This window comes from Entelurus aequoreus, linkage group LG11, assembly GCF_033978785.1.
Source record: "Entelurus aequoreus isolate RoL-2023_Sb linkage group LG11, RoL_Eaeq_v1.1, whole genome shotgun sequence".
NCBI lineage: Eukaryota > Metazoa > Chordata > Actinopteri > Syngnathiformes > Syngnathidae > Entelurus > Entelurus aequoreus.
Window position 1 is genome coordinate 53,595,147 of NC_084741.1, and position 22,141 is coordinate 53,617,287.

Consider the following 22,141-nt stretch of genomic DNA (forward strand, 5'->3'; position numbering starts at 1 on the left):
AATTTATGGCGTTTTTTTAGTTAAACAATATTATAGGACATACACACAAATATTTTGGCCAGGAACACCAACCTGCCAACTGCTCCATGATGCTGTGTTCTGAAAATTACTTTTAAAAAGTAAATAATTTAGTAACATTTACTCGTTACTTTCACAAAAAAAGTAATTGAAATACTGACGGAATTACCCTCTAATGAATGTAATTAATTACTAGGAAAAGTAATCGATGTGTTATTTAAAAAATAAACTTAATATATCTGGCATAATGCAGTTGAGATACGTTTCATATGGATAGATATACAGTCGTGGTCAAAAGTTTACATACACTTGTGAAGGATATAATGTCATGGCTGTCTTGAGTTTCCAATAATTTCTTCAACTTTTATTTTTTTGTGATTGAGTGATTGGAGCACTAACTTGTTTGTCACAAAAACATTCATGACGTTTGGTTCTTTTATGATTATTATGGGTCTACTGACAATGTGACCAAATCTGCTGGGTCAAAAGTATACATACAGCAACATACATTATCAATTTTGGTGATGTAGAAAAGTTACAATCAAATCAAATTAGCTTCATGGCAGGGCCTCTTTAACTTCATGTGAGTGATTATGATTGACGACACCTGTTGACTTCTCTGAGCCCATTTAAATATGGCTCATGTGATGCAGCCATTAGACTCGGTTACAAACGCAACAATGGGAAAGTCAAAGGACCTCAGCACAGATCTGAAAAAACGAATCATTGACTTGAACAAGTCAGGAAAGTCACTTGGAGCCATTTCAAAGCAGCTTAAGGTCCCAAGAGCAACTGTGCAGACAATTGTTCGTAAGTATATACTATAGAGTGCATGGCACAGTTTTGTCACTGCCACGATCAGGAAGAAAATGCAAGCTATCACCTGCTGCTGAAAGAAAATTGGTCAGGATGATCAAGAGTCAACCAACAACCACCAAAAAGCAGGTCCGCAATGAATTAGAAGCTGCTGGAACACAGGTGTCTGTGTCCACAGTCAAGCGTGTTTTGCATCGCCATGGACTGAAAGGGTACCATGCAAGAAGGAAGCCCTTGCTCCAGAAGCGACACCTTAAGGCTAGTTTAAAGTTTGCTGCTGATCACATGGACAAAGATAAGACCTTCTGGAGTAATGTTCTGTGGTCAGATGAAACAAAAATTGAGCTCTTTGGCCACAATACCCAGCAAAATGTTCGGAGGAGAAAAGGTGAAGCCTTTAATCCCAGGAACACCATTCCTACCGTCAAGCATGATGGTGGTAGTATTATGCTCTGGGCTTGTATTGTTGCCAATGGAACTGGTGCTTTACAGAGAGTAAATGGGACAATGAAAAAGGAGGATTACCTCCAAATTCTTCAAGACAACCTAAAATCATCAGCCCGGAGGTTGGGTCTTGGGCGCAGTTGGTGTTCCAACAGGACAATGACCCCAAATACATGTCAATAGTGGTAAAGGAATGGCTAGAATTAAGGTTTTAGAATGGCCTTCCCAAAGTCCTGACTTAAACCCCATTGAAAACATGTGGACAATGCTGAAGAAACCAGTCCATGTCAGAAAACAAACAAATTTAGCTGAACTGCACCAATTTTGTCAAGAGGAGTGGTCAAAAATTAAACCAAAAGCTTGCCAGAAGCTTGTGGATGGCTACCAAAAGCGCCTTATTGCAGTGAAACTTGCCAAGGGACATGTAACCAAATATTAACATTGCTGTATGTATACTTTTGACCCAGCAGATTTGGTCACATTTTCAGTATACCCATAATACACTCATTAAAGAACCAAACTTCACGAATGTTTTTCGTGACAAAATAGTATGTGCTCCAATCACTCTACCACAAAAAAATAAGAGTTGTAGAAATGATTGAAAATTCAAGACAGCCATGACATTATGTTCTTTACAAGTGTATGTAAACTTTTGACCACGACTCTATATGACAGAAGTGTGTGTGTCTGTGTGTTCCTTTTAAAAAGCAGTGCCTGTTGCCTCGTGACGTGTGGTGTCAGCGAGTCTGAGTTTGAGCTGTTTTTGTTAGCTTAGCAGGCTACATTCAGCAGTTTGTCGACTGACGGCAGCTCTTTTGAATCTTTCGCTAGTTTGTGTTACCGCTGCTTGATAAGTAGATTGAATGTGCTTCCATGGCTGTATGTTCTAGTCAACAAACGCGGCATTATTTGAATGGCAAGTTTGCCACTTCAACCATTGATTTTTGTTCAATATTCCCTCCGACCCTCGTAGTTACTGTCGCGCAGTGCAGTTTGTGTGTCAAGTGGTGGTGGGAAAAAAACGTTGTCTTTTACCGACCAGTTCCTTCAACTAAGGCCATGTCCACACAAACACGGAGAGTTCCAAAAACGCATATTTGGGGTTAAAACGATGTCCATCCGTACAAGTGTAGTTTCAAAACTGTCTATGTCTACACACAAACCGTACACCTGCTGTCATGCACATTTTGTCCAATCAGAAGCCTGAAAAAGCAGCAACAGCTGACTCGATGATATTACACCTCTATTATGTTTATTTTGATATACCAGGCGTACAATGACATGTACATTATCTTTAAAACCAGCCTGCACGTACACAGAGCCCTAGGAACATAATGTATCTTTTTTTCAGTGATTAAAGCGCGCATGCACGGCTGTGCTGCTGAAACCAACACTCATAGAATTATAACATGTTCAGCAACACGGTTATGTATTACATGTACAGTGAAGTGTACATTATTTCTCAAATTAGCACACACTAACAAGCCAAGGAAACCCTTTTGCATGTTCAAGTGCCTATATAAAGCGCACAAACGTGCGTGTGCCATTGTAACACTCTCGTGGAATTATAAAACATTTAATCATGGATATAGTGATATAGTACATGTGCAATGAAGTGTACATTATTTTAACATCAGTACACACTACAAAGAGGACGCTACATCATGTTTTTTTTTTAGTTGCTTGGTCGCTTTTTAGGCGCGTGCACGGTCGTGCCCGCCTCCATCTACAAAAATGGAAGCAACACACGCAAGTTAACTTCATGATTTGTTGTTAAATAAGGACTAAAAGCATAAGATAATGTTGCACCTTTCTTGTGACACAGAGCAAAGAGTCTTGCTTGTCAAAGTTATCCCCTCAGGCGTCGCAAAGCCTATTTTGATGTTTCTTTTTTATTAATGTTGAGTGAAAATAGCAGCATGTTTAGATTCAAACAGACAATAAATCATCTTATAGTGTGTTTAAAGCCAGCAAGGCAGTGTTGTTGAGCTTTGGAAATGACAGCGCACAACCGTGACGTCATCACAAGTCTCAGTTTGTGCCGTGTACACGCATACGCTAAGCCAGGGGTCGGCAACCCGCGGCTCCGGAGCCGCATGCGGCTCTTTGACCACTCTGATGCGGCTCAGCTGCATACTTGCCGACCCCCCCAATTTTCCCAGTAGACTTATGGATCTCAGTGCCTCTCCTAGATAACTCCCAGGGAAAATATAATCCTATTTTCACTCTAATTACTAAATTAAGGGAGTGCCCTAGTCGCACTGTAGTAATTGTTCTCTATAGCATTTACAAACAGCGTGCCAGCCTGGCCACATGTTGTATGTAGCTTTTACTTGCACACGTAGGAGACAGCAAAGCATACTTAGTCAGCCACACAGCTTACACTGACGGTAGCCGTATCAAACAACTTTAACACTGTTACGTTACAAATATGCGCCACACTGTGAACCCACACCAAAAAAGAATGAAAAACACATTTCTGGAGAACATCCCACCGTAACACAACATAAACACAACACAACCAATACCCAGAATCCCATGCAGCCCTTACTCTTCCGGTCTAGATTATACACCCCCGCTACCACCAAATCCCCCCACACATCAAACCCCCCCCCCCCCCCCCCCCCCCCCCCCCCTCCGTGCGTTGGTTGAGCGGAAGAGTTAGTGCTGCATGGGATTCTGGGTATTGGTTGTGTTGTGTTTATTTTGTGTTACAGTGCAGATGTTCTCCAGAAATGTGTTTGTCATTCTTTTTTGGTGTGGGTTCAAAGTGTGGCGCATATTTGTAACGTAACAGTGTTAAAGTTGTTTTATAAGGCTACCGTCAGTGTAAGATGTGTGGCTGCTGACCTAGTACGCCTTGCTGTCACTTACGTGAGCAAGCTGAAACTGCATTCTACATGTGGTCGAGCAGGTACACTGTTTGGACAGGCTGTAGAGGGCGCCAAAAGCAGTGCCATCACGCCCTGATATTCGGGAGTCTCCCAGAAAAAATGAGAGGGTTGACAAGTATGACGCTATCAAGCGCCATTCATTCAAAACTCGCGGGCCGCACTAACATCAAATTTCCACATTAAAGTGCGTGCCGGTGCGTGTGTCTGAGACCCCTGGTTAAAATAGCACAAAGCATTTAAGCTTTGTATGCGGTGTTTTTCATTTTAAATTTAATTTTTTTTTTTGTGGCTCCCATTATTTTCTTTAATTTGTGAAACTTGCCAAAATGGCTCTTTGAGTGGTAAAGGTTGCCGACCCCTGCGCTAAGCGGAGAGAACAGCAACACTGAGGACAGTTTTGCCTTGATAAACGACTTTTTTTTGTAGCAAGCAGCAATACAACAGTAACACCATCCCTGGCGAGCGTGTCACAACAACCACTCCCCTGCTTTCCCGGTCCCCGTACCAGCTGCAGTGCTGGTCATCTTCCCTTAAAAAAGTAATTACCGTATTTTTCCGACTATAAGTCGCAGTTTTTTTCATAGTTAGGCCCGGGGTGCGACTTTTACTCAGGAGCGACTTATGTGTGAAATTATTAACACATTACCGTAAAATATCAAATAATATTATTTAGCTCATTCACGTAAGAGACTAGACGTATAAAGCGATTAGGAGTGACAGATTGTTTGGTAAACGTATAGCATGTTCTATATGTTATAGTTATTTGAATGACTCTTACCATAATATGTTACGTTAACATACCAGGCACGTCTAAGTTGGTTATTTGGCTCACTTGCACTGGCTTCCTGTGCACCTAAGATGCGACTTTAAGGTTTTACTACTTACGTATAAAATACTACACGGTCAAGCTCCTGCCTATCTTGCCGATTGTATTGTACCATATGTCCCGGCAAGAAATCTGCGTTCAAAGAACTCTGGCTTATTAGTGATTCCCAGAGCCCAAAAAAAGTCTGCGGGCTATAGAGCGTTTTCTATTCGGGCTCCAATACTATGGAATGCCCTCCCGGTAAAAGTTAGAGATGCTACCTCAGTAGAAGCATTTAAGTCTCATCTTAAAACTCATTTGTATACTCTAGCCTTTAAATAGACTCCCTTTTTAGACCAGTTGATCTGCCGTTTCTTTTCTTTTCTTTTCTACTCTGCTCCCAACCGCTAGCCTGTTCATCGGATGGGGACATCTCTACGCTGCTGACCCGTCTCCGCTCGGGATGGTTCCTGCTGGCCCCACCATGGACTGGACTTTCGCTGATGTGTTGGACTTTCACAATATTATGTCAGACCCACTCGACATCCATTGCTTTCGGTCTCCCCTAGAGGGGGGGGTTACCCACATATGCGGTCCTCTCCAAGGTTTCTCATAGTCATTCACATTGACGTCCCACTGGGGTGAGTTTTCCTTGCCCGTATGTGGGCTCTGTACAGAGGATGTCGTTGTGGCTTGTACAGCCCTTTGAGACACTTGTGATTTAGGGCTATATAAATAAACATTGATTGATTGATTATTTATGCGTCATATAACGTACATTTATTCAGCCTGTTGTTCACTATTCTTTATTTATTTTAAATTGCCTTTCAAATGTCTATTCTTGGTGTTGGGTTTTATCAAATAAATTTCCCCAAAAATGCGACTTATACTCCAGTGCGGCTTATATATGTTTTTTTCCTTCTTTATTATGCATTTTCGGCTGGTGAAACTTATTCTTTGGAGTGACTTATACTCTGAAAAATACGGTAGTAACAGTTACAAATTACTTCACCCAAAAAGTAATTGAGTTAGTAACTCAAGTTACCTCATTGTAAGCGTAATTAATTACTCGGCAAAGTAACTGAGACGTTATTTTTCATTTCGTTATTCTAAACGCTATAATGTTTGATAACATCTTCAAATATGTTTATATTAACCGACTGAAGAATAAAAACACTACATACGGTATTTTAGAACATTTGGCATTTATCTGAACTCAATAGATTACAGTGTGTCAATGATATGCATAGGAAAAAAATGTATGACAAAAATATACCGTAAAGTAACAACAATAAATATTAAAAGTACAAAACCCAATACGGAACCAAAAATGTAAACTTAGGTAAAAAGACACAAAGGAACATTTTGCCTTTAAGTAGTGCAATTCTCTGCACCTGTATACCAAAATACGGCCTAAAAGAACTGTAGGTAAAAGTGCTAGCAAGTTTTGGGCAAATAATTGACATGCATTCAAGTAAATCTTTTAAAAACGGTCCAGGATGACATTGTGACAATAAATTGCATTTGTGTACAAATATTAGGGTCTTTTTTAAGCTAATTTTAATTATGCAAGCAAGAGCTTCCAAATTCCAAAATGTGATCAATCTGATTAAAAAAAATGGCTGCATTTGGGCTTGGGTTTAGGTTAGCAGCAGCAACACGTGTCATGTTAGCATGTGTTAATGTGAGGTGCGAATCGAGTTGCTTGAGGTATATATGGATAAACAAATTTTTCCTGGACATAGTGTGCATGTTACATAAACATTCTTGACTTTAATTTCAATGATAGAAATGTAGTGCCAGTACTTGCAGTTGGAGAACGTTATCTAGGAATTTCCGGAGTGGAGCGGTCTTGTTGTGTGTTAGTCAGAACATGCAGTGGCACAGCGTGAGCAGGGCATGATCTGCCTACCCAGCCAACCATCATTAGCGCATTTACAATGGCATTATCATGCCTACCCCTTCTCTCTGCACGCAGCGGATGTGTGGTCCAAACCTGACACTTTGCGCAATATTCAACCAAACTGTAGTAACGAGCCACTTCACATTCTCAGTAACGGCAACAGCATTGCAACGATGGCAACAGTAGTTAATTAGCTTACTCGTTACTGAAAAAAATAACACCGTTAGTAACACCGTTATACCCTAAAGCAGTTATTACCAACACTCATCAGCTAGTATATGACACGAGACCCCATATCGCTGCTCTGGATATGCTTGTTATATTCTTTAATTTTGGACTTTCAGAATCAGCATGTCCTCATCCATTTGTGTCAACGAGGTGAAGTTACATCTAAAAACCTTTGACAAGTTGACTTCATTAGGACATTTCAAAGTGTACAATACATTCCGCCTTGAAAACGGAGTAGGTTATTTTCAAAGTAAACCGCATAATTTATTTTGTGTTCGTGCATGACTACCTGTCCAACACAAGCAGATTTTAGCTAAATTTAACATATTTGTTGCGGCGTCAGGCAATTATAGAAGCTTTGCGTATATTTAGCGTGTGAAAGCGAACACATTGACTTAAATAAAAATGAAAAAAGTCTGCAAACGTGCGGGTGCCGTTCCGTGGCTGATTTGCATCCAGTGGAAATCCAGTGAAAAGTTAACGTTTCCAGAGTGTCATTGAACGCGCCATACTGATACGGTAAGTGTCACTAAACAATCAGGAGTAATTGTATGACTGTCCTCTAAATAAGGCGGATAGAGACTAACAGGCTAACTAGCAGACTTAACATCTTTTTCACCAGCATAGCCGCAACTCTTGTCAACAAGCTGTCCCACCACTCTGGTCGCTTTGGTGTAGAACACATTAAAAGCCTTCTACAGAAAGCTAGGAGTATCCAACGATGATTTCAAATTAGAAATGGTCACAGCTGATGAGGTGTTTAAAAAATTGAGCGCGCTCCACCCTAACAAGGCCACCGGCCTTGATAATATTCCCTCCAGATTCCTCAGGGACTCTGCCTCCATCATTGCCCCGATTATCACGCACATAATAAACCTATCAATTACACAAGGCCAAGTACCAAAAGATTTTAAGATAGCAAGAGTAACTCCCCTCTTTAAAAAAGGAAGCAAATTGGAACCTGGCAACTACCGACCTGTTTCTATTCTCAGTTCCATTTCGAAAGTAATGGAGAAAATAGTTTATGAACAGGTCGATAGTTACCTTGCCACTAATAAACTCATGTACAAATTCCAATCCGGCTTCAGAACTAACCACTCCACTGACACATGCCTTCTCTATCTGACCGACCACATCAAAGATGAGGTGGACGCGGGCAAATACTGCGGCATGGTCATGCTGGACCTTCAGAAGGCCTTTGACACCGTTAACCATGCTATACTGTTGGATAAGCTCAGAGCAATCTGATTTAACAAAAACTCATGGAGCTGGATGCAATCTTACTTGGAGGGGAGGGAGCAGGTGGTAGAGGTGAACGGCACCGTGTCCCCCCCCCTCTCGGTGAGCTGTGGAGTCCCCCAAGGCAGTATATTGGGACCTTTACTGTTCCTAATATACATAAACGACATGTCATCGGCATGTGACTGTGAATTGTTTTTGTTTGCGGATGATGCTGCCTTGCTGGTATCCGGCAAGGACAAGTCACAGGTGGAGAAAATCCTCAGTGCTGAGCTCTGTAGAACTTGCACCTGGCTCGCTGACAACAAGCTATCCATACACTTGGGTAAAACAGAATCCATCCTGTTTGGGTCCCACATCAACCTTAAGAAAGTCAATGACTTCACCATAAAAGTAGGTGACATTGTTATCACCAGGAAAGATGAGGTCACCTACCTAGGTTCCATTCTAGAGGCTAACCTTTCCTGTGATAAAATGGCAACCAAGGTAATCAAAAAGGTTAACCAACGAACGAGATTTCTCTACAGAATTTCCGCTCTGGTCAACAAAAGCACCTTGAGGATTCTGGCGGGAACTCTCGTTCAACCCTTTTTCGATTACGCATGCACCTCCTGGTACCCCAGCACCTCCAAAACCCTCAAATCTAAACTCCAAACATCTCAGAACAAGCTAGTCAGGTTACTTCTTGACCTCCACCCCAGATCCCACCTCACTCCTACCCACTTCTCTAAAGTGGGCTGGCTCAAGGTGGAGGACAGAGTTAAACAACTTGCACTGAGCCTAGTCTATAAAATCCGCTGCACCTCCCTGATACCGAAGTACATGTCAAACTACTTCCTTAACGTAAATGACCGCCATAATCACAACACCAGGGGGAGCTTCACTAACCACGTTAAACCCAGATTCCGAACTAACAAAGGTCTTAACTCATTCTCTTTCTATGCCACATCAATGTGGAATGCGCTCCCAACAGGTATAAAAGATGCTGTGCATTCAAAACCGCAATAAAAGTTCACCTCCAGGCAGCTACAACCCTAAACTAACACCCTCCCCGGATTGCTAATAATCAAATGTAAACAATCAAATGCAGATACTTTTTCTTATGCCTTCTGATCTCTCATTCTCTCTCTCTCTCTCTCTCTCTCTCTCTCTCTCTCTCTCTCTCTCTCTATGTCCACTACTTGATGTCCATATCCTACCCCCCCCCCCTCCCCTCCACACCCCTGATTGTAAATAATGTAAATAATTCAATGTGATTATCTTGTGTGATGACTGTATTATGATGATAGTATATATGATAGTATATATCTGTATCATGAATCAATTTAAGTGGACCCCGACTTAAACAAGTTGAAAAACTTATTCGGGTGTTACCATTTAGTGGTCAATTGTACGGAATATGTACTTCACTGTGCAACCTACTAATAAAAGTCTCAATCAATCAATCAATCAGGGGCTTCTCGCGGCCAGCCGCTTTAATTGTATCTAGCGTTAGCGATGGGTACCTTTAAAATTTTAACTTATACGGTACCAATTTTTAAGTACTATTGTGCTTTCATGTAGCAATACATTTTTAATGATAAAATACATTTCTATTTTTATTTAATAACTAGCTGATAATGATAACTGTGTTGTCCAGTTTGTGATTATATTTATTTTTCTCAGACTTCTGATTCTTATTTGCAAATATGCGTGTATTTCAGTTTGTCCTTGGTGTGTTGCCATATTTAGGAAATAGTCTTTGCCATTCAGTTGAATGTACCCGTTTTGTCTTTTGTTGAGCCCTACAAAGTGTTTATACTGTACATATTGTACTCATTACAACACCAGCTGTTGTAGTTTTCAGTACCAAGTTTGGAGGTGTTGAAAAGCTGTCTCGCACATGCATTGTAAACAAAGGCGTGTGAACATGAGAAGGTCAAAGTTATATTAGATGTTCATTTATCAATTTAACTCACCATGTGCATGCATTTTTTCAGCATGTAACAGTACAATTATTCCCTATAAAATGTGTTTCATGTTAACATTTTTGGGTGACTGATACTGATTAGATTTACATTACTTATTTTGGGAATTTTGTTTTTGTTTTTTTATACATTAATAATAAAAACCAAAGTACCACTACTTAAAAATAGTATGATAACCCTAATTTTATCGCGGTCACATTGTAATCACAACTTAAGTTTTTTCCCACTAAGTCTTAGCCTGCTGAAGTGTGTTTATTGTTACCTCTCGGAGCAGAGTGAGGGAGCCACTTGAGATGGGAGCTGGGCTTGTCGACACAGAGAGGATGGGAGGATGTGGGGATGAGGAGGAGGATGAGGATGTGAGAATGGGGGGTGAAGCAGAAGCGGACAAGGTTGGGGGATGAGGAGAGGAGGCCGCAAGTACAGGAGGGGAGGATGAGGAGGATGAGGAAGAAGAAAGGAAAGGCGGGAGGACTGAAGGTTGGAGCATTTTCCCATCCTGCTCGCGATGAGAAGATCCATTGAGCAACACGCCCGGCCTGTCGGCATTGTTGTCTGTGCTTTTGGAGGTCACGCCGAGTCGAGCCTTCTCCATGTTGTCCCTAAGCGCCCTGCGCTCTGAAAACCAGCAGTCCACCTCTGTTTTAGAGAGCTTGGTCTCCTGGGCCAGTTGGTCTACAGAAAAACAGCTCAATAAGAAGAATGCTTTGTTCCTGGGAACTCCATGGGCTCAGTGCAAATTCAGAGTCAAGCATTTATTGCTTGTCAAGTGGTCATACAAATATTAGGATATTAATGTTCTCAGTCCACATGCTTATATGTTCTGTAGTGACTGATTTAGTCAGGAAATAGAAAGATGGTGCAATCATGTTATGGCACTGCCGTAGATCTCAGCACTTACTAAAGGTCTAATGGGATTGATCTGATGACATCCCTATGCTGCTTACAATTAATCAATCAATCAATATTAATAAGGCACTTTTCATGCACAAGTAAGTTGCAACAAAGTGCTTTACAACAGTAAAAAAATACAAAAAAACATGCACACACACTCCCAGCCCAATTGACAATAAGACATGGCATGGCACTGATGTTTGAAGAAAAACACCACCTTTTACTGCCACCTTCCTTTGAGGAAAAATGCCCCCTTTCACAGTCCCTAACCTGCATATTAGCTTGCAATACTACTTTGTGGTTGTATTATTGTTATAATGCATACAAAAATCAGAGATATGCAAAAAATTTCTATTGGAATAAGTGATACATTTGAGGTTTGTACATTTGTAGGCATCCATCCATTTATCCAATTTCTACCGCTTGTCCCCCTCGGGATCCTGGGGTTGCTGGCGCCTATCCCAGCTGCATTTGAGCGGAAGGTGGGGTACACCCTGGACAATTCACCCCCTCATCGCAGGGCCAACACAGATAGACAACATTCACACTCATATTCACACACTAGGGCCAATTTAGTTTTGCCAATCAACCTATCCCCAGGTGCATGTCTTTGGAGGTGGGAGGAAGCCGGAGTACCAAGAGGGAACCCACGCCGTCACGGGGAGAACATGCAAACTGTACACTCAAAAAACTCAGAGCCCGGGGATCGAACCCAGGACCTTCTTATTGTGAGGCACACACACTAATCCCTGTTCCACTGTGCTGCCCCATTTGTAGCTATTGCTGATTAAACACACGTCCTTACCTTAGTCAATTTCTGTGTGTTTTTTTAAAGTGGTTTCAAAGTTTTGCAAGGCAATACAAAATGCACATTTCCTTGTAAAAGGTGGCGATGTAGTAACATGAGTGGCCTGCAGGAGGGATGCCCTTTTATTTGTGTCTTAACATAACACATTTCATTTTAATTTGTTATCAATTCCTGTGGATAAAGCTGATTACCATATATGTCTACAGGAATACTGTAGTTTGTTTAAATAATATAAGGACTCAGCATTTTTGTCTAACTAAAAACAATCTATGTTACATCTTTTCAACTCAAACCCACCACCAACATTTTGTTGTTCTCCTTTAATTTAAAAGTCTGCAGCCTCTTTTTTTTTAATAACCATTTTCTTGTGAGGAGTGTGACAGTAGAGTCTTACCAAGTTGTGTGTCAGTCTGAGTGCTGCTTCTCTGGAAACTCTCCTCGAGTGCCTTCAGCTGCTCCGAAGACTTTCCCTTCACCCGCTCTAACAAAGGAAACTGACTCGGGACGGCTTTCCTTACAGGGCCGTCTTTAGGTACTGAAGTCACTTCGGCTTTCACAAGCACAGGGGGAGGGGGAACACCTTCAAACACATAGAAAACAATTTCAAAAATTAAAAGAAAATTGTATTATGTCACTCACAATTTAACATTTATAGGTGTCTGTACAGAAGAAAGCATTGTTGGAATATCATAGCAAATATACATTTAGATACACACATTTGTCTTGAACCGGGGGTCGTCAACCCACGACTCGAGAGCCGCATGCGGCTCTTTAGCGCCGGCCGAGTGGCTCCCTTGAGCTTTTTCAAAAATGTATGAAAATGTAAAAAAGATGGAGGAAAAATATATATTTTTCTGTTTTTATGTGGTTTCTGTAGGAGGACAAACATGACACACACCTTCCTAATAGTTAGCAAGTCCACTGTTTAATATGTTTGTGTTTATGCTTCATGAGAATATTTGGCGAGCGCCGTTTTGTTCTACTAATTTCGACAGTCCTTGTGTGGATAGAGACACAGCAGTTTGTTTACATGTATAACTTTCTCCGACGCTGCCACAGAAAGACATGTTTTATGCCACTCCTTCTTTGTCTCATTTGGTCTATTAAACGTTTTATGCTGTGCATGTATGGACAAAGGTGAGCTATGTTAATGTTATTGACTTGTGGGGAGTGCTAATCAGGCATATTTGGTCAGTGCATAACTGCAAGGTATTTAATGCTAACATGCGATTTAGGCTAGCTGTGTATACATATTGCATCATTATGCCTGGTTTGTAAATATATTTAAGCTAATTTAATTTACCTATGTCCTTTGTGTATTTAATTTACATTTGCATGTCTCATGACACATTATATCTAATATTGTTCCAGACCACAGCAAACGTTAACAAGCTTGCCAAAGATTGTCATAAATCTATTAGAAGAAGACGGCCTGCCATTTCCTTTAACTTGGACACACATCTTGTAACTGCTGTTAGAGGCAACTCGTACACTTATTATTCATTGATTTAACATTCAAATAAAAAAGTGCAAACAATACATATAAATACATTTAATTTATTTAATAATAATTGTGCAGTGAATTTAGGTTAATGCAAATGTGTTATATTGATGTAAACTATGTACGTAAGAGGGGAACATATTTTTTGTGCCATTTGTTAACTTCCGGGAGAAGGGGCCAAAGTAGATGTGGCACTCAGCTGTAACGTGTGATATTTATACCTGAATAAATGCTTCTGATATTCTGTACATTACATGTTGTACAAGTTAATGGTCTTCACATTGCTGCATGACAATGTTTTAACCTTCTCTATTAATTAATAACATGTAATATTCAGCCTGCTAATCATTCTGTAATTGAGGACTCGACCAGAACATGTTATAAAATAATTTACACAATATTTCAGGCAGCCATCATCCCGCACCCCTCCACCCCCATATTCATAAACTGATGTACTAGCATTTCTCTAGGTGCAAATATGACAGAATAACATTACAAAATATTTCTGACAAAGCATGATTGTATTGTAAGACATTCTTATTTTGTTAATGTCAGGGTTTCCCCTAAATTGCCAAAATACCTGTGGCGGTAGGGGCGTGGTCGATATGACGTCATCGCATGAGTTGCTACGATGCATATATTCTTTAAAAAGACAAAAAAATGTGAATATACATTTAAGACAAATATGTTATTAAGTAAGTATAGTATAGTTATTAAGTATAGTATTAACATATATATTGTTCTTACATAATATTGTTTTGTTCTAGTCTGCTGATTGTACTTTGATGAGAATTTCAATTTTTTGTATTATTTTTTTTTTTTGAGATTTCTCTAATCCTTTTAGTCACTTTCTGTAATAAAAACAATTGGCAACACATCTAGCATCTATTTTTAGTGTTATTGGCGACTGTACTCGTATTTAGAGACTCTGTTTAGATTTGTCCAGCTTCCATACTTGTATCCTTGACAAGAAATACATTGACGGCAAACTCCGTAGCTGGCTAGCTTTTGTGTGCTGGCTTTCTGAAACTCTTATTTTGTTAGTAGAGGCAGGATGGAGCAGCGCTTTCATTGTGAAGACAGGAACTCTGCGGTCGGTCATCAGGCTTAAGACAGCAAGTACAGTGCGAGAGTCTGTTAAAATAAAAAATGTTGCTATCTGCCGGCTGTTCATTCCTTAATACTGAGCTCACAGCAGCCAGCGTCATCTCACAAGATGCTTGGGTGCCGTGATTGTCAATCAAGTGACAAAAGTGTGACGATTGATGATCGCTAACTTTTAGGTATATTTTTTTTATGCCTGGCTGGCGATCAAATGACACACCCTCCATGATCGACCGGTAGATTCACCCAATGAGCACCTCGGTATATGCTATTATAGCTAATATAAATAAATGATAAATGGGTTATACTTGTATAGCGCTTTTCTACCTTCAAGGTACTCAAAGCGCTTTGACAGTATTTCCACATTCACCTATTCACACACACATTCACACACTGATGGCGGGAGCTGCCATGCAAGGCGCTAACCAGCAGCCATCAGGAGCAAGGGTGAAGTGTCTTGCCCAAGGACACAACGGACATGACTAGGATGGTAGAATGTGGGGATTGAACCCCAGTAACCAGCAACCCTCTGATTGCTGGCACGGCCACTCTACCCACTTCGCCACGCCGTCCCTATATATAGACACTTACATCATGGGTTGCCTTCATTATAAGACTTATATAAGGCTCCGGACAGATTGTTTTTTTTGTATTTTTGGTCCAATATGGCTCTTTCAACATTTTGGGTTGCCGACACCTAGGTTAAACCCTAAGACTTGAAGAACATACACACAGTTTTGGGGATTTTGAGGTTTGTTTTGGTACTGGTCCCAGCTTGGTACTTCTAATCACCTGTACAAGGCTGGAAAAAAATGATGACTTAGTGTAACCCAAATTTCAAGCTGTCCTGCCATGGATAATGATAGAATGGAAAGGGACAAGCGGTAGAAAATGGATGGATGGATGGGTACAAAGGATAAAGTCTTAAAAATGAGGAACTGGCCTCAGATTTAATATTTATAATTAGCTACAAATCCTCAAGCCAAAAGTGCCCTCATCGATGGATGTAACAACTCAACACTTTCTGACATTTGGACTCATTGGACTTGTCTGCCCTTTTGCTTTTAAGGGAGTGAAGTATTTTTCATCGGGGCTCACTTTTGCAGAAGCTGATTCGTAAGAGTTATCGCTCGTGATATTATCCATCCATCCATCCATTTTCTAACGCTTGTCCCTTTCGGTGTCCAGGGGGTGCTGGAGCCTATCTCAGCTGCATTCGGGCGGAAGGTGGGGTACACCCTGGACAAGTCACCACCTCATCGCAGGGCCAACACAGATAGACAGACAACATTCACACTCCCGTTCACACACTAGGGCCAATTGAGTGTTGCCAATGAACCTATCCCCAGGTGCATGTCTTTGGAGGTGGGAGTAAGCCGGAGTACCCGGAGGGAACCCACGCAGTCACGGGGAGAACATGCAAACTCCACACAGAAAGATCCCAAGCCCGGGATTAAACTCAGGACCTTCGTATTGTGAGGCACAAGCACTAACACGTGTGCCACCGTGCTACCGCTCGTGATATTAGTTGACTGATAAATGCTTTTGCAGGATTGAGACCAACGCTGTAACATGAATCTTCCATTGACTGTTTGACAAAATACCGTGGGTAAAGTCCAACAGCATTGTGTTTGAAAACATGGCTACTATTTAAATTCTAAACAAAAACATATATTCACAAAAATAATTTAAAGATGTTGTTAATTTTAATATACTATGTTAAGAAACATTTGTGACATTCATTGAATTTGCAAACCATTACCTGAATGTGCACAGGTCATATTAGCTATTCTGCTCATAACGGAGAATAATCTGTATGTGTTAAGTGTAAGCAACTTTTGCTATGTGTTCAAAATGTGTTTGTAATTGGCAGCACATACTTGTTTGTCAAAACAAACCCATCATTGTCATTCCCCATTTGTCTTTGTGACTATAAAAACACAGCAATGTTTTAATGGGACTCATATTGTCGAGACTGTCCAAACACCTTCCATTAAATAAAGCGTTTTGCTGTCACTGACGTGTTGATGCTAGCCCACCAATATTAACAGAATGCCAAAAGTAACTGCTCTGGGGTTGCCATGGCAACAACAAAGACACTATTCTCTGTATCCCAAGGCAGTGTAGCAAAATTAATATGAAGTGGATAGTTTGAGACAGAACTGCTGTGCACTGCTGGTATAAACGTAGGTTGTTGAAAACATCCAGATACCATCAGGCACCATTACCTTTAAGATTAAGGAGCCTTTGTTCACTGAACCACTTCTTAATCTCTCCTCTGGACAGCCCAGTGGTCTCGATCAGTCTGTAGATCTGTCACATGACAAGATGCAACATTGCATAATGTGAGAACTGTAGTCCTTATTTGTATCAGTAACGGGTGTTTGTCATTTCACTAGCACTATTCTTACCTCTTCCTCCTCGGGGAAAGGACACTGTGAGTAGCTCGAGCGCAACACAGAGAGCTGCTCTGCAGTTTTGTTGGGGTCGGCGGTGAAATTTAACACTTTGGGCGACGCCAACTTCGATGTGGCGATAGGTGCAGAAATTGTTTGAATGATGGAGGGCCGTTTACTATCTGTGGCAGTTGAGGGAGAGGTCAAAGGTCGTTTGAGTGACTGAGCCACCTGTGGAAAGGAGTGAAGATGAATATGGATACAAGTCGTGCAATTGATACATGGTCAGAATTATTTAAAAATGTTTTTTTGGGGGGGGGGGGGTTTGCACCTGGTTAGCCAGAGTGAGTGCCAACGGCGCACATGTGACAGTGGAGCCATTGGCTACGGGAGTCAGCACGAGGCTGGTCTGTCCCAGAAGCTGACAGGGAACGGACTGGAGGACCTGGGCTGAAGGCTGCACTGATTTGGAGGCTGTAGTCGTTACTGACGGCAGGTTGATGGATGACTGAGTGGTGAGCTGGGGGGTTACAACTGTGAAGGTTTGAGGCACAGACGAGATTGTACCATTGAACATCTTCTTTCTGGCTTCCTCGACCTGGCATGGGAGAAATTTTAAAACATAAAACAATAAAAATTATCCTATCTTCTTGTGTGAATGCTCTTTGATTAATACACTAATAATGTTTGCATATTTACACCCAGGGAGAGGATGATTTCCCAAAGCTGAATATAGTACCGAGCATAACAATTATGTTATGTGGAATCTGACGGTTTTAATTAAAAAAAAAAAAAGGAAATGGAAGATTAATTCATAATAATTTGACAATGTGTACCTCCTCTGGTGACCAGCTAATGCCTTGTTTGAGCCTCTGTGTGGTAAACCAGACTTTAATTTGCTCCTCTGGATGTTTGGAAACAGCAGTGAGCCAGGAAAGCTCAGCCTGTGTTGGGTATGGGAACTTGTTGAAGGAAGAGATGAGAGTCAAGTTGTCGTCCAGAGAAGGATTGTATTTGGTTGTGTTGAGGGGAATGGCGATCTTCGGCACCTGCAGTAACATTTAGACAACATCGTTAAGATCTACCGACAACACTCTGACATGCTCATTTTTGTTAAATCCTAACTTGAAATCCAGGGACAGTGACACCTCGATTTAGAAATAAGTTTTTGCCTATGATATTTTTCACAAAACTGACATAGTTAAATAGTACAAATTAAGATAAATACAGGCTATAGTAATTTCTTTAGTGTACCATTCCATTTTGGTACGAGGTATTATCCCCCAACATATAGGGGACCTATGATTAATTTTGTCTTTTTAGACTTATTGATGTTGCAATGTCGGATACTCATGTTAAACAAAGCATCAAATCCTGCGTTTTGTCGTGAAATTGCACGCACTATAGGATGCCTTTGTTCGCTGAATTTTATTGGCTACGTCGTGACGTCTGCGCAAGGTGGAAGCAGTTATTTAGACATTAAGTTAAACTTTCAGCTAGAGGGAGAGGAGCCATGACGAAACACAAAAATAGGTAAAAAAGTATTATTTGTATATAAAAACATATATCTATACACATTTATATATGCAGGGACTTAAAAGCTGCTAAAAATCTTTTTTTTAATGCACTTTCTGAATCGATTGGAAAATGTGACATAATAGGTGTACAGGTGCAGGTGTACATAATAGTGTGAGTACATAATAGTTAATTTTTTCGACCGTTCTGGACCGGACCGTCTCTGGTTTCATTTGCAATCTGTGAACACCTCCACAATCGAACATCTTGCAAACAGACCCAATAAACGGCATAAAAGTGACAGCGGAGAAAAATTTACACAAAAAAAAAATACAATAAATCGGGCCGGGGCCTATTGTTGGGCCGCAAGCGCCCCCACAAGTGATGTTTTTCTCAGCTGTGGTCCAGATGGGCTGCAGCGGTACTCAGTTGTAATACACTTTTCCACCACTTGTGGCAGTAATGATAATCTTAAACAGAAGTCTGGAGCTAAAGTCATAGAGAAGTTTATTCAAAGCAAAAATTATGACTAAAAGCTGTTTTACACTTTAATTGTATTTACTGTTTAGTTAAGAAACATATTCATTACTAACCTATTTATTTTAGCACAACACAACTGTATGTAAATTTATTTTTTGTTATTTATGTATCAGATGAGTCTCTGACTCCCTTCTTATGCTGTATATTTGGTTAGTACTTATTTTTCTAATCAGCCTGACCTGAACCTAAGGTTTTTGTGTAAATAATCTTTGTGATTCACAGATGATTTCATGTAATTTGACAAGGTTGTAAACTGTCAGTATGTTAGAAATAATTATTGAAGATGATTAAAATCAAGAGTAAGATTACTAATTCAGAGTTAATATTTGAGTGGGCCCTGGACCCCTCTGTAGAGGTACAAAAGATGTAGAACTTCTCATGTAGACCGCACGGAGGTGTTTTAAAAATGTAGATTAAAATCATCATAGGTTCCATTTACGATGTTGTCGTGCACATTCTACAAGATTTAGTATCTGTGTGACATAAACAAAACGTAGCATTGTGGAGAGTCACACAAATACTTTGCAATCAAGCAACTATTCTGTTTTATGGGTTTCTGATTGTAATCTTATGAAGAGAAAAAAATGGTCATTGTACGTGTAGAATTGTCAAAATTGTGGGTAGTGATGTGCTGAATTTAACGGCACCAAAAATCTTTGTCCAATAGCTAAAATGCAACTTCAGACCATTTTCGGCCAACAATTAGAAGAATTTTATCCCCGAAACACTGCTGAAACCAGATGTTCTGATGACGTAAGTAGGAAACACATGCTTGTCTGGAGTGGAGGCTACATGCCTGCAGTATTACGATACATACAAGCAATCTGAAAAATTTGGAAATATCAATAGGTGAATCTTCAGCGGAGACGTTCTCCAGGTCGGGTTTAATCACCAATATTACAAACATTTTGATCACCATTTTGATTATGTGAACAGCACTACATAGAAAATAAAAGTACCCTGGAGCGCGGCAACTCTATGGCACTATTCAGTATTTGGCCTGTACATTATATTATTTTAATTTTATATTGCCGTAATACCAGTGGAATTTTTTTATTTTTTAATATTTTATTATTTGTAGGACAAATATTATGTGCAATTGCAATGCTTTAACTTTAGTGAGGTTAGCACAGTTATAACCATAAATGCAACGTAACTATAATTTTCATAATTTCTTTCGGTGTTTCGCTGTGGTTTCCTCATTTTCGGTTTTGGTGCATCCCTGATTATTGGTATTGTTACCTTTCACTATTAAATAAAAGTAAAAGCGTTTGACCTACCTGGGTGTAGTTTACAGGCCGCTGCAGGGAAGGCATGATGTGAGAAAGGCAGTCAGCTTTGAGGAGAGTTGACTCTGGGATGATTACTGTCCCATTTACGTTGAGTGCTGTGATGGCTTTCTTGCTCATGTCAGGGTTCAGTTTACACAACTGATGATCAATCCGTTTATTATCTGAAGACACAACTTTTTGTTTTCCCATCTTGACTGTGGTGGCTTTGCTAATGGGCAAAGTGCTCTGTCCTTCTGCTTTGCTGACACTGGAGCTATTGTAAATGACTGCATTGTTTTTGCAGCCCTCTATTGTTTGCTCCAAGATTGTCTGATTGTTCATTTTGACGCGCTTGAACTTGAAGTTGCTCTCGCCGGGGTGATTTCTCTCGTTGTGTTCGGTCAGGGAGTCAAACTTTTTTGTGTTGAAGTTGCAGACAGCACAAAGGTACAGTGGGTTAAGGATGACGTTGGGGTGGTTGGCGTCCACATGTTCTTTGAACGTGTTGAGGTTCTGAGTGGAGAACGTGCAGTATTTGCACTCGTAGCCCCGCTGCTGCTTACGCGAAGGCTTGGAACAGTCTGGAGACTCTGTCACTGCAATGTCTGGAGCTGTTGGAAAGTCAGAAGTCCTACCCATTAGGTCTAGGTCATCAGATGGATCTGTCTCCATAGCGTCCTCATCAGCATGGTTCTCTGTTGTCTGGTAGAGGGAGACAACAGCTTTCAGATTGAAGATGACATGGCATGATACTATTAATTAAAAATATTTAATCTATGAATGAATGTAGGACTTGTAAGTATATTTATTTAACCTTAAATTGCTTGTAATTGTGAGAGTAAAAGAAACAAAGAAATAAGTAAATGTTGCACTTGCACAAACTTTTTGAATCTGCACTGCAACCACATAATTTCCCATTGTGGGATAGATAAAGTCCATCCTATCGTAACCTATATATATATATAAAAAAAAAAAACGGTTTCATAAATTGTACTGTTTTACGATTAAGTGAAATATTTTCTTCTCCCTAGGGTGGGTGCAACTGATAATAATTGAGAAGCACTGCATTATGACAACCCTCTAGACATGAAATAACATCCACTTAGTCACCTTCACACACTTTTTTTCTCTTTAGTCCAATATAGTAATGCTGAGCCAATCAGTGCCCACAACACTAAAAAGTGCGCTCTGATTTGTTTGGTCTCCTTTAGTAGCCAATACTACGGTAGCATTGATATATTTAGTCTATCGTGCCATTTTCCTGCCTAAAAATACTTAATTTAGGCCAAGAATACATAGAGCATGCTTGAAAAAAAACTAACCCGCGAAAGAATAAAGCAGCAAACTTCGAAGCGCAATGTGGCGGAAGACAACCGTAAATCCTGGACCAGGACTATTCAGCTGATCCAACCCGGAAATGTCACCATACCGGCTCCAGAGTTCAGGTTGAAACACTGGGTGCAGACATTTTTGCAACAAATTCTTAAAAACACTGGAGTTATCATGTTGTAGAGACGAACTTTGACCCCTTTAAACACATTGGCAGATCCTTGCATTGACATTTTTAGCTTGCTAGCAAGTATAAACACTAGAGGTGGGGGAATGAATACATTTTTAGATGCATCGCAACATCAACATGGACGATTATAAAATTGATTAGTAAACGTCAATAATGGATAATCAATGTATTTATTATAAATAAAGTAATGCAGACAGTTCTAAATTTTGGGAGAGAACGACCAGCTGCTTTATTATAGGGCACTTATGTTCCAGTTTTGCACACATTTCTATTAATTTA

The 22,141-nt window shown here is 40.3% G+C and overlaps 1 protein-coding gene across 3 annotated transcripts in view; it reads right to left on the bottom strand.

The window, feature by feature from the left end:
* zhx2a (zinc fingers and homeoboxes 2a) overlaps positions 1-22,141 on the bottom strand; it is an 87,987-nt gene that overhangs the window by 11,420 nt on the left and 54,426 nt on the right. For 2 of the 3 annotated variants that reach the window (XM_062063558.1, XM_062063559.1), the window contains exons 3-9: positions 20,353-21,045; positions 17,854-18,066; positions 17,349-17,615; positions 17,033-17,248; positions 16,850-16,934; positions 12,411-12,596; positions 10,577-10,989 (exon numbers count right to left, since the gene is read on the bottom strand). In XM_062063558.1, the coding sequence (XP_061919542.1) occupies positions 10,577-10,989; positions 12,411-12,596; positions 16,850-16,934; positions 17,033-17,248; positions 17,349-17,615; positions 17,854-18,066; positions 20,353-21,045 (2,073 nt within the window). The remainder of the gene's footprint in view (positions 1-10,576; positions 10,990-12,410; positions 12,597-16,849; positions 16,935-17,032; positions 17,249-17,348; positions 17,616-17,853; positions 18,067-20,352; positions 21,046-22,141) is intronic. The other variant, XM_062063560.1, reaches the window with a different exon arrangement.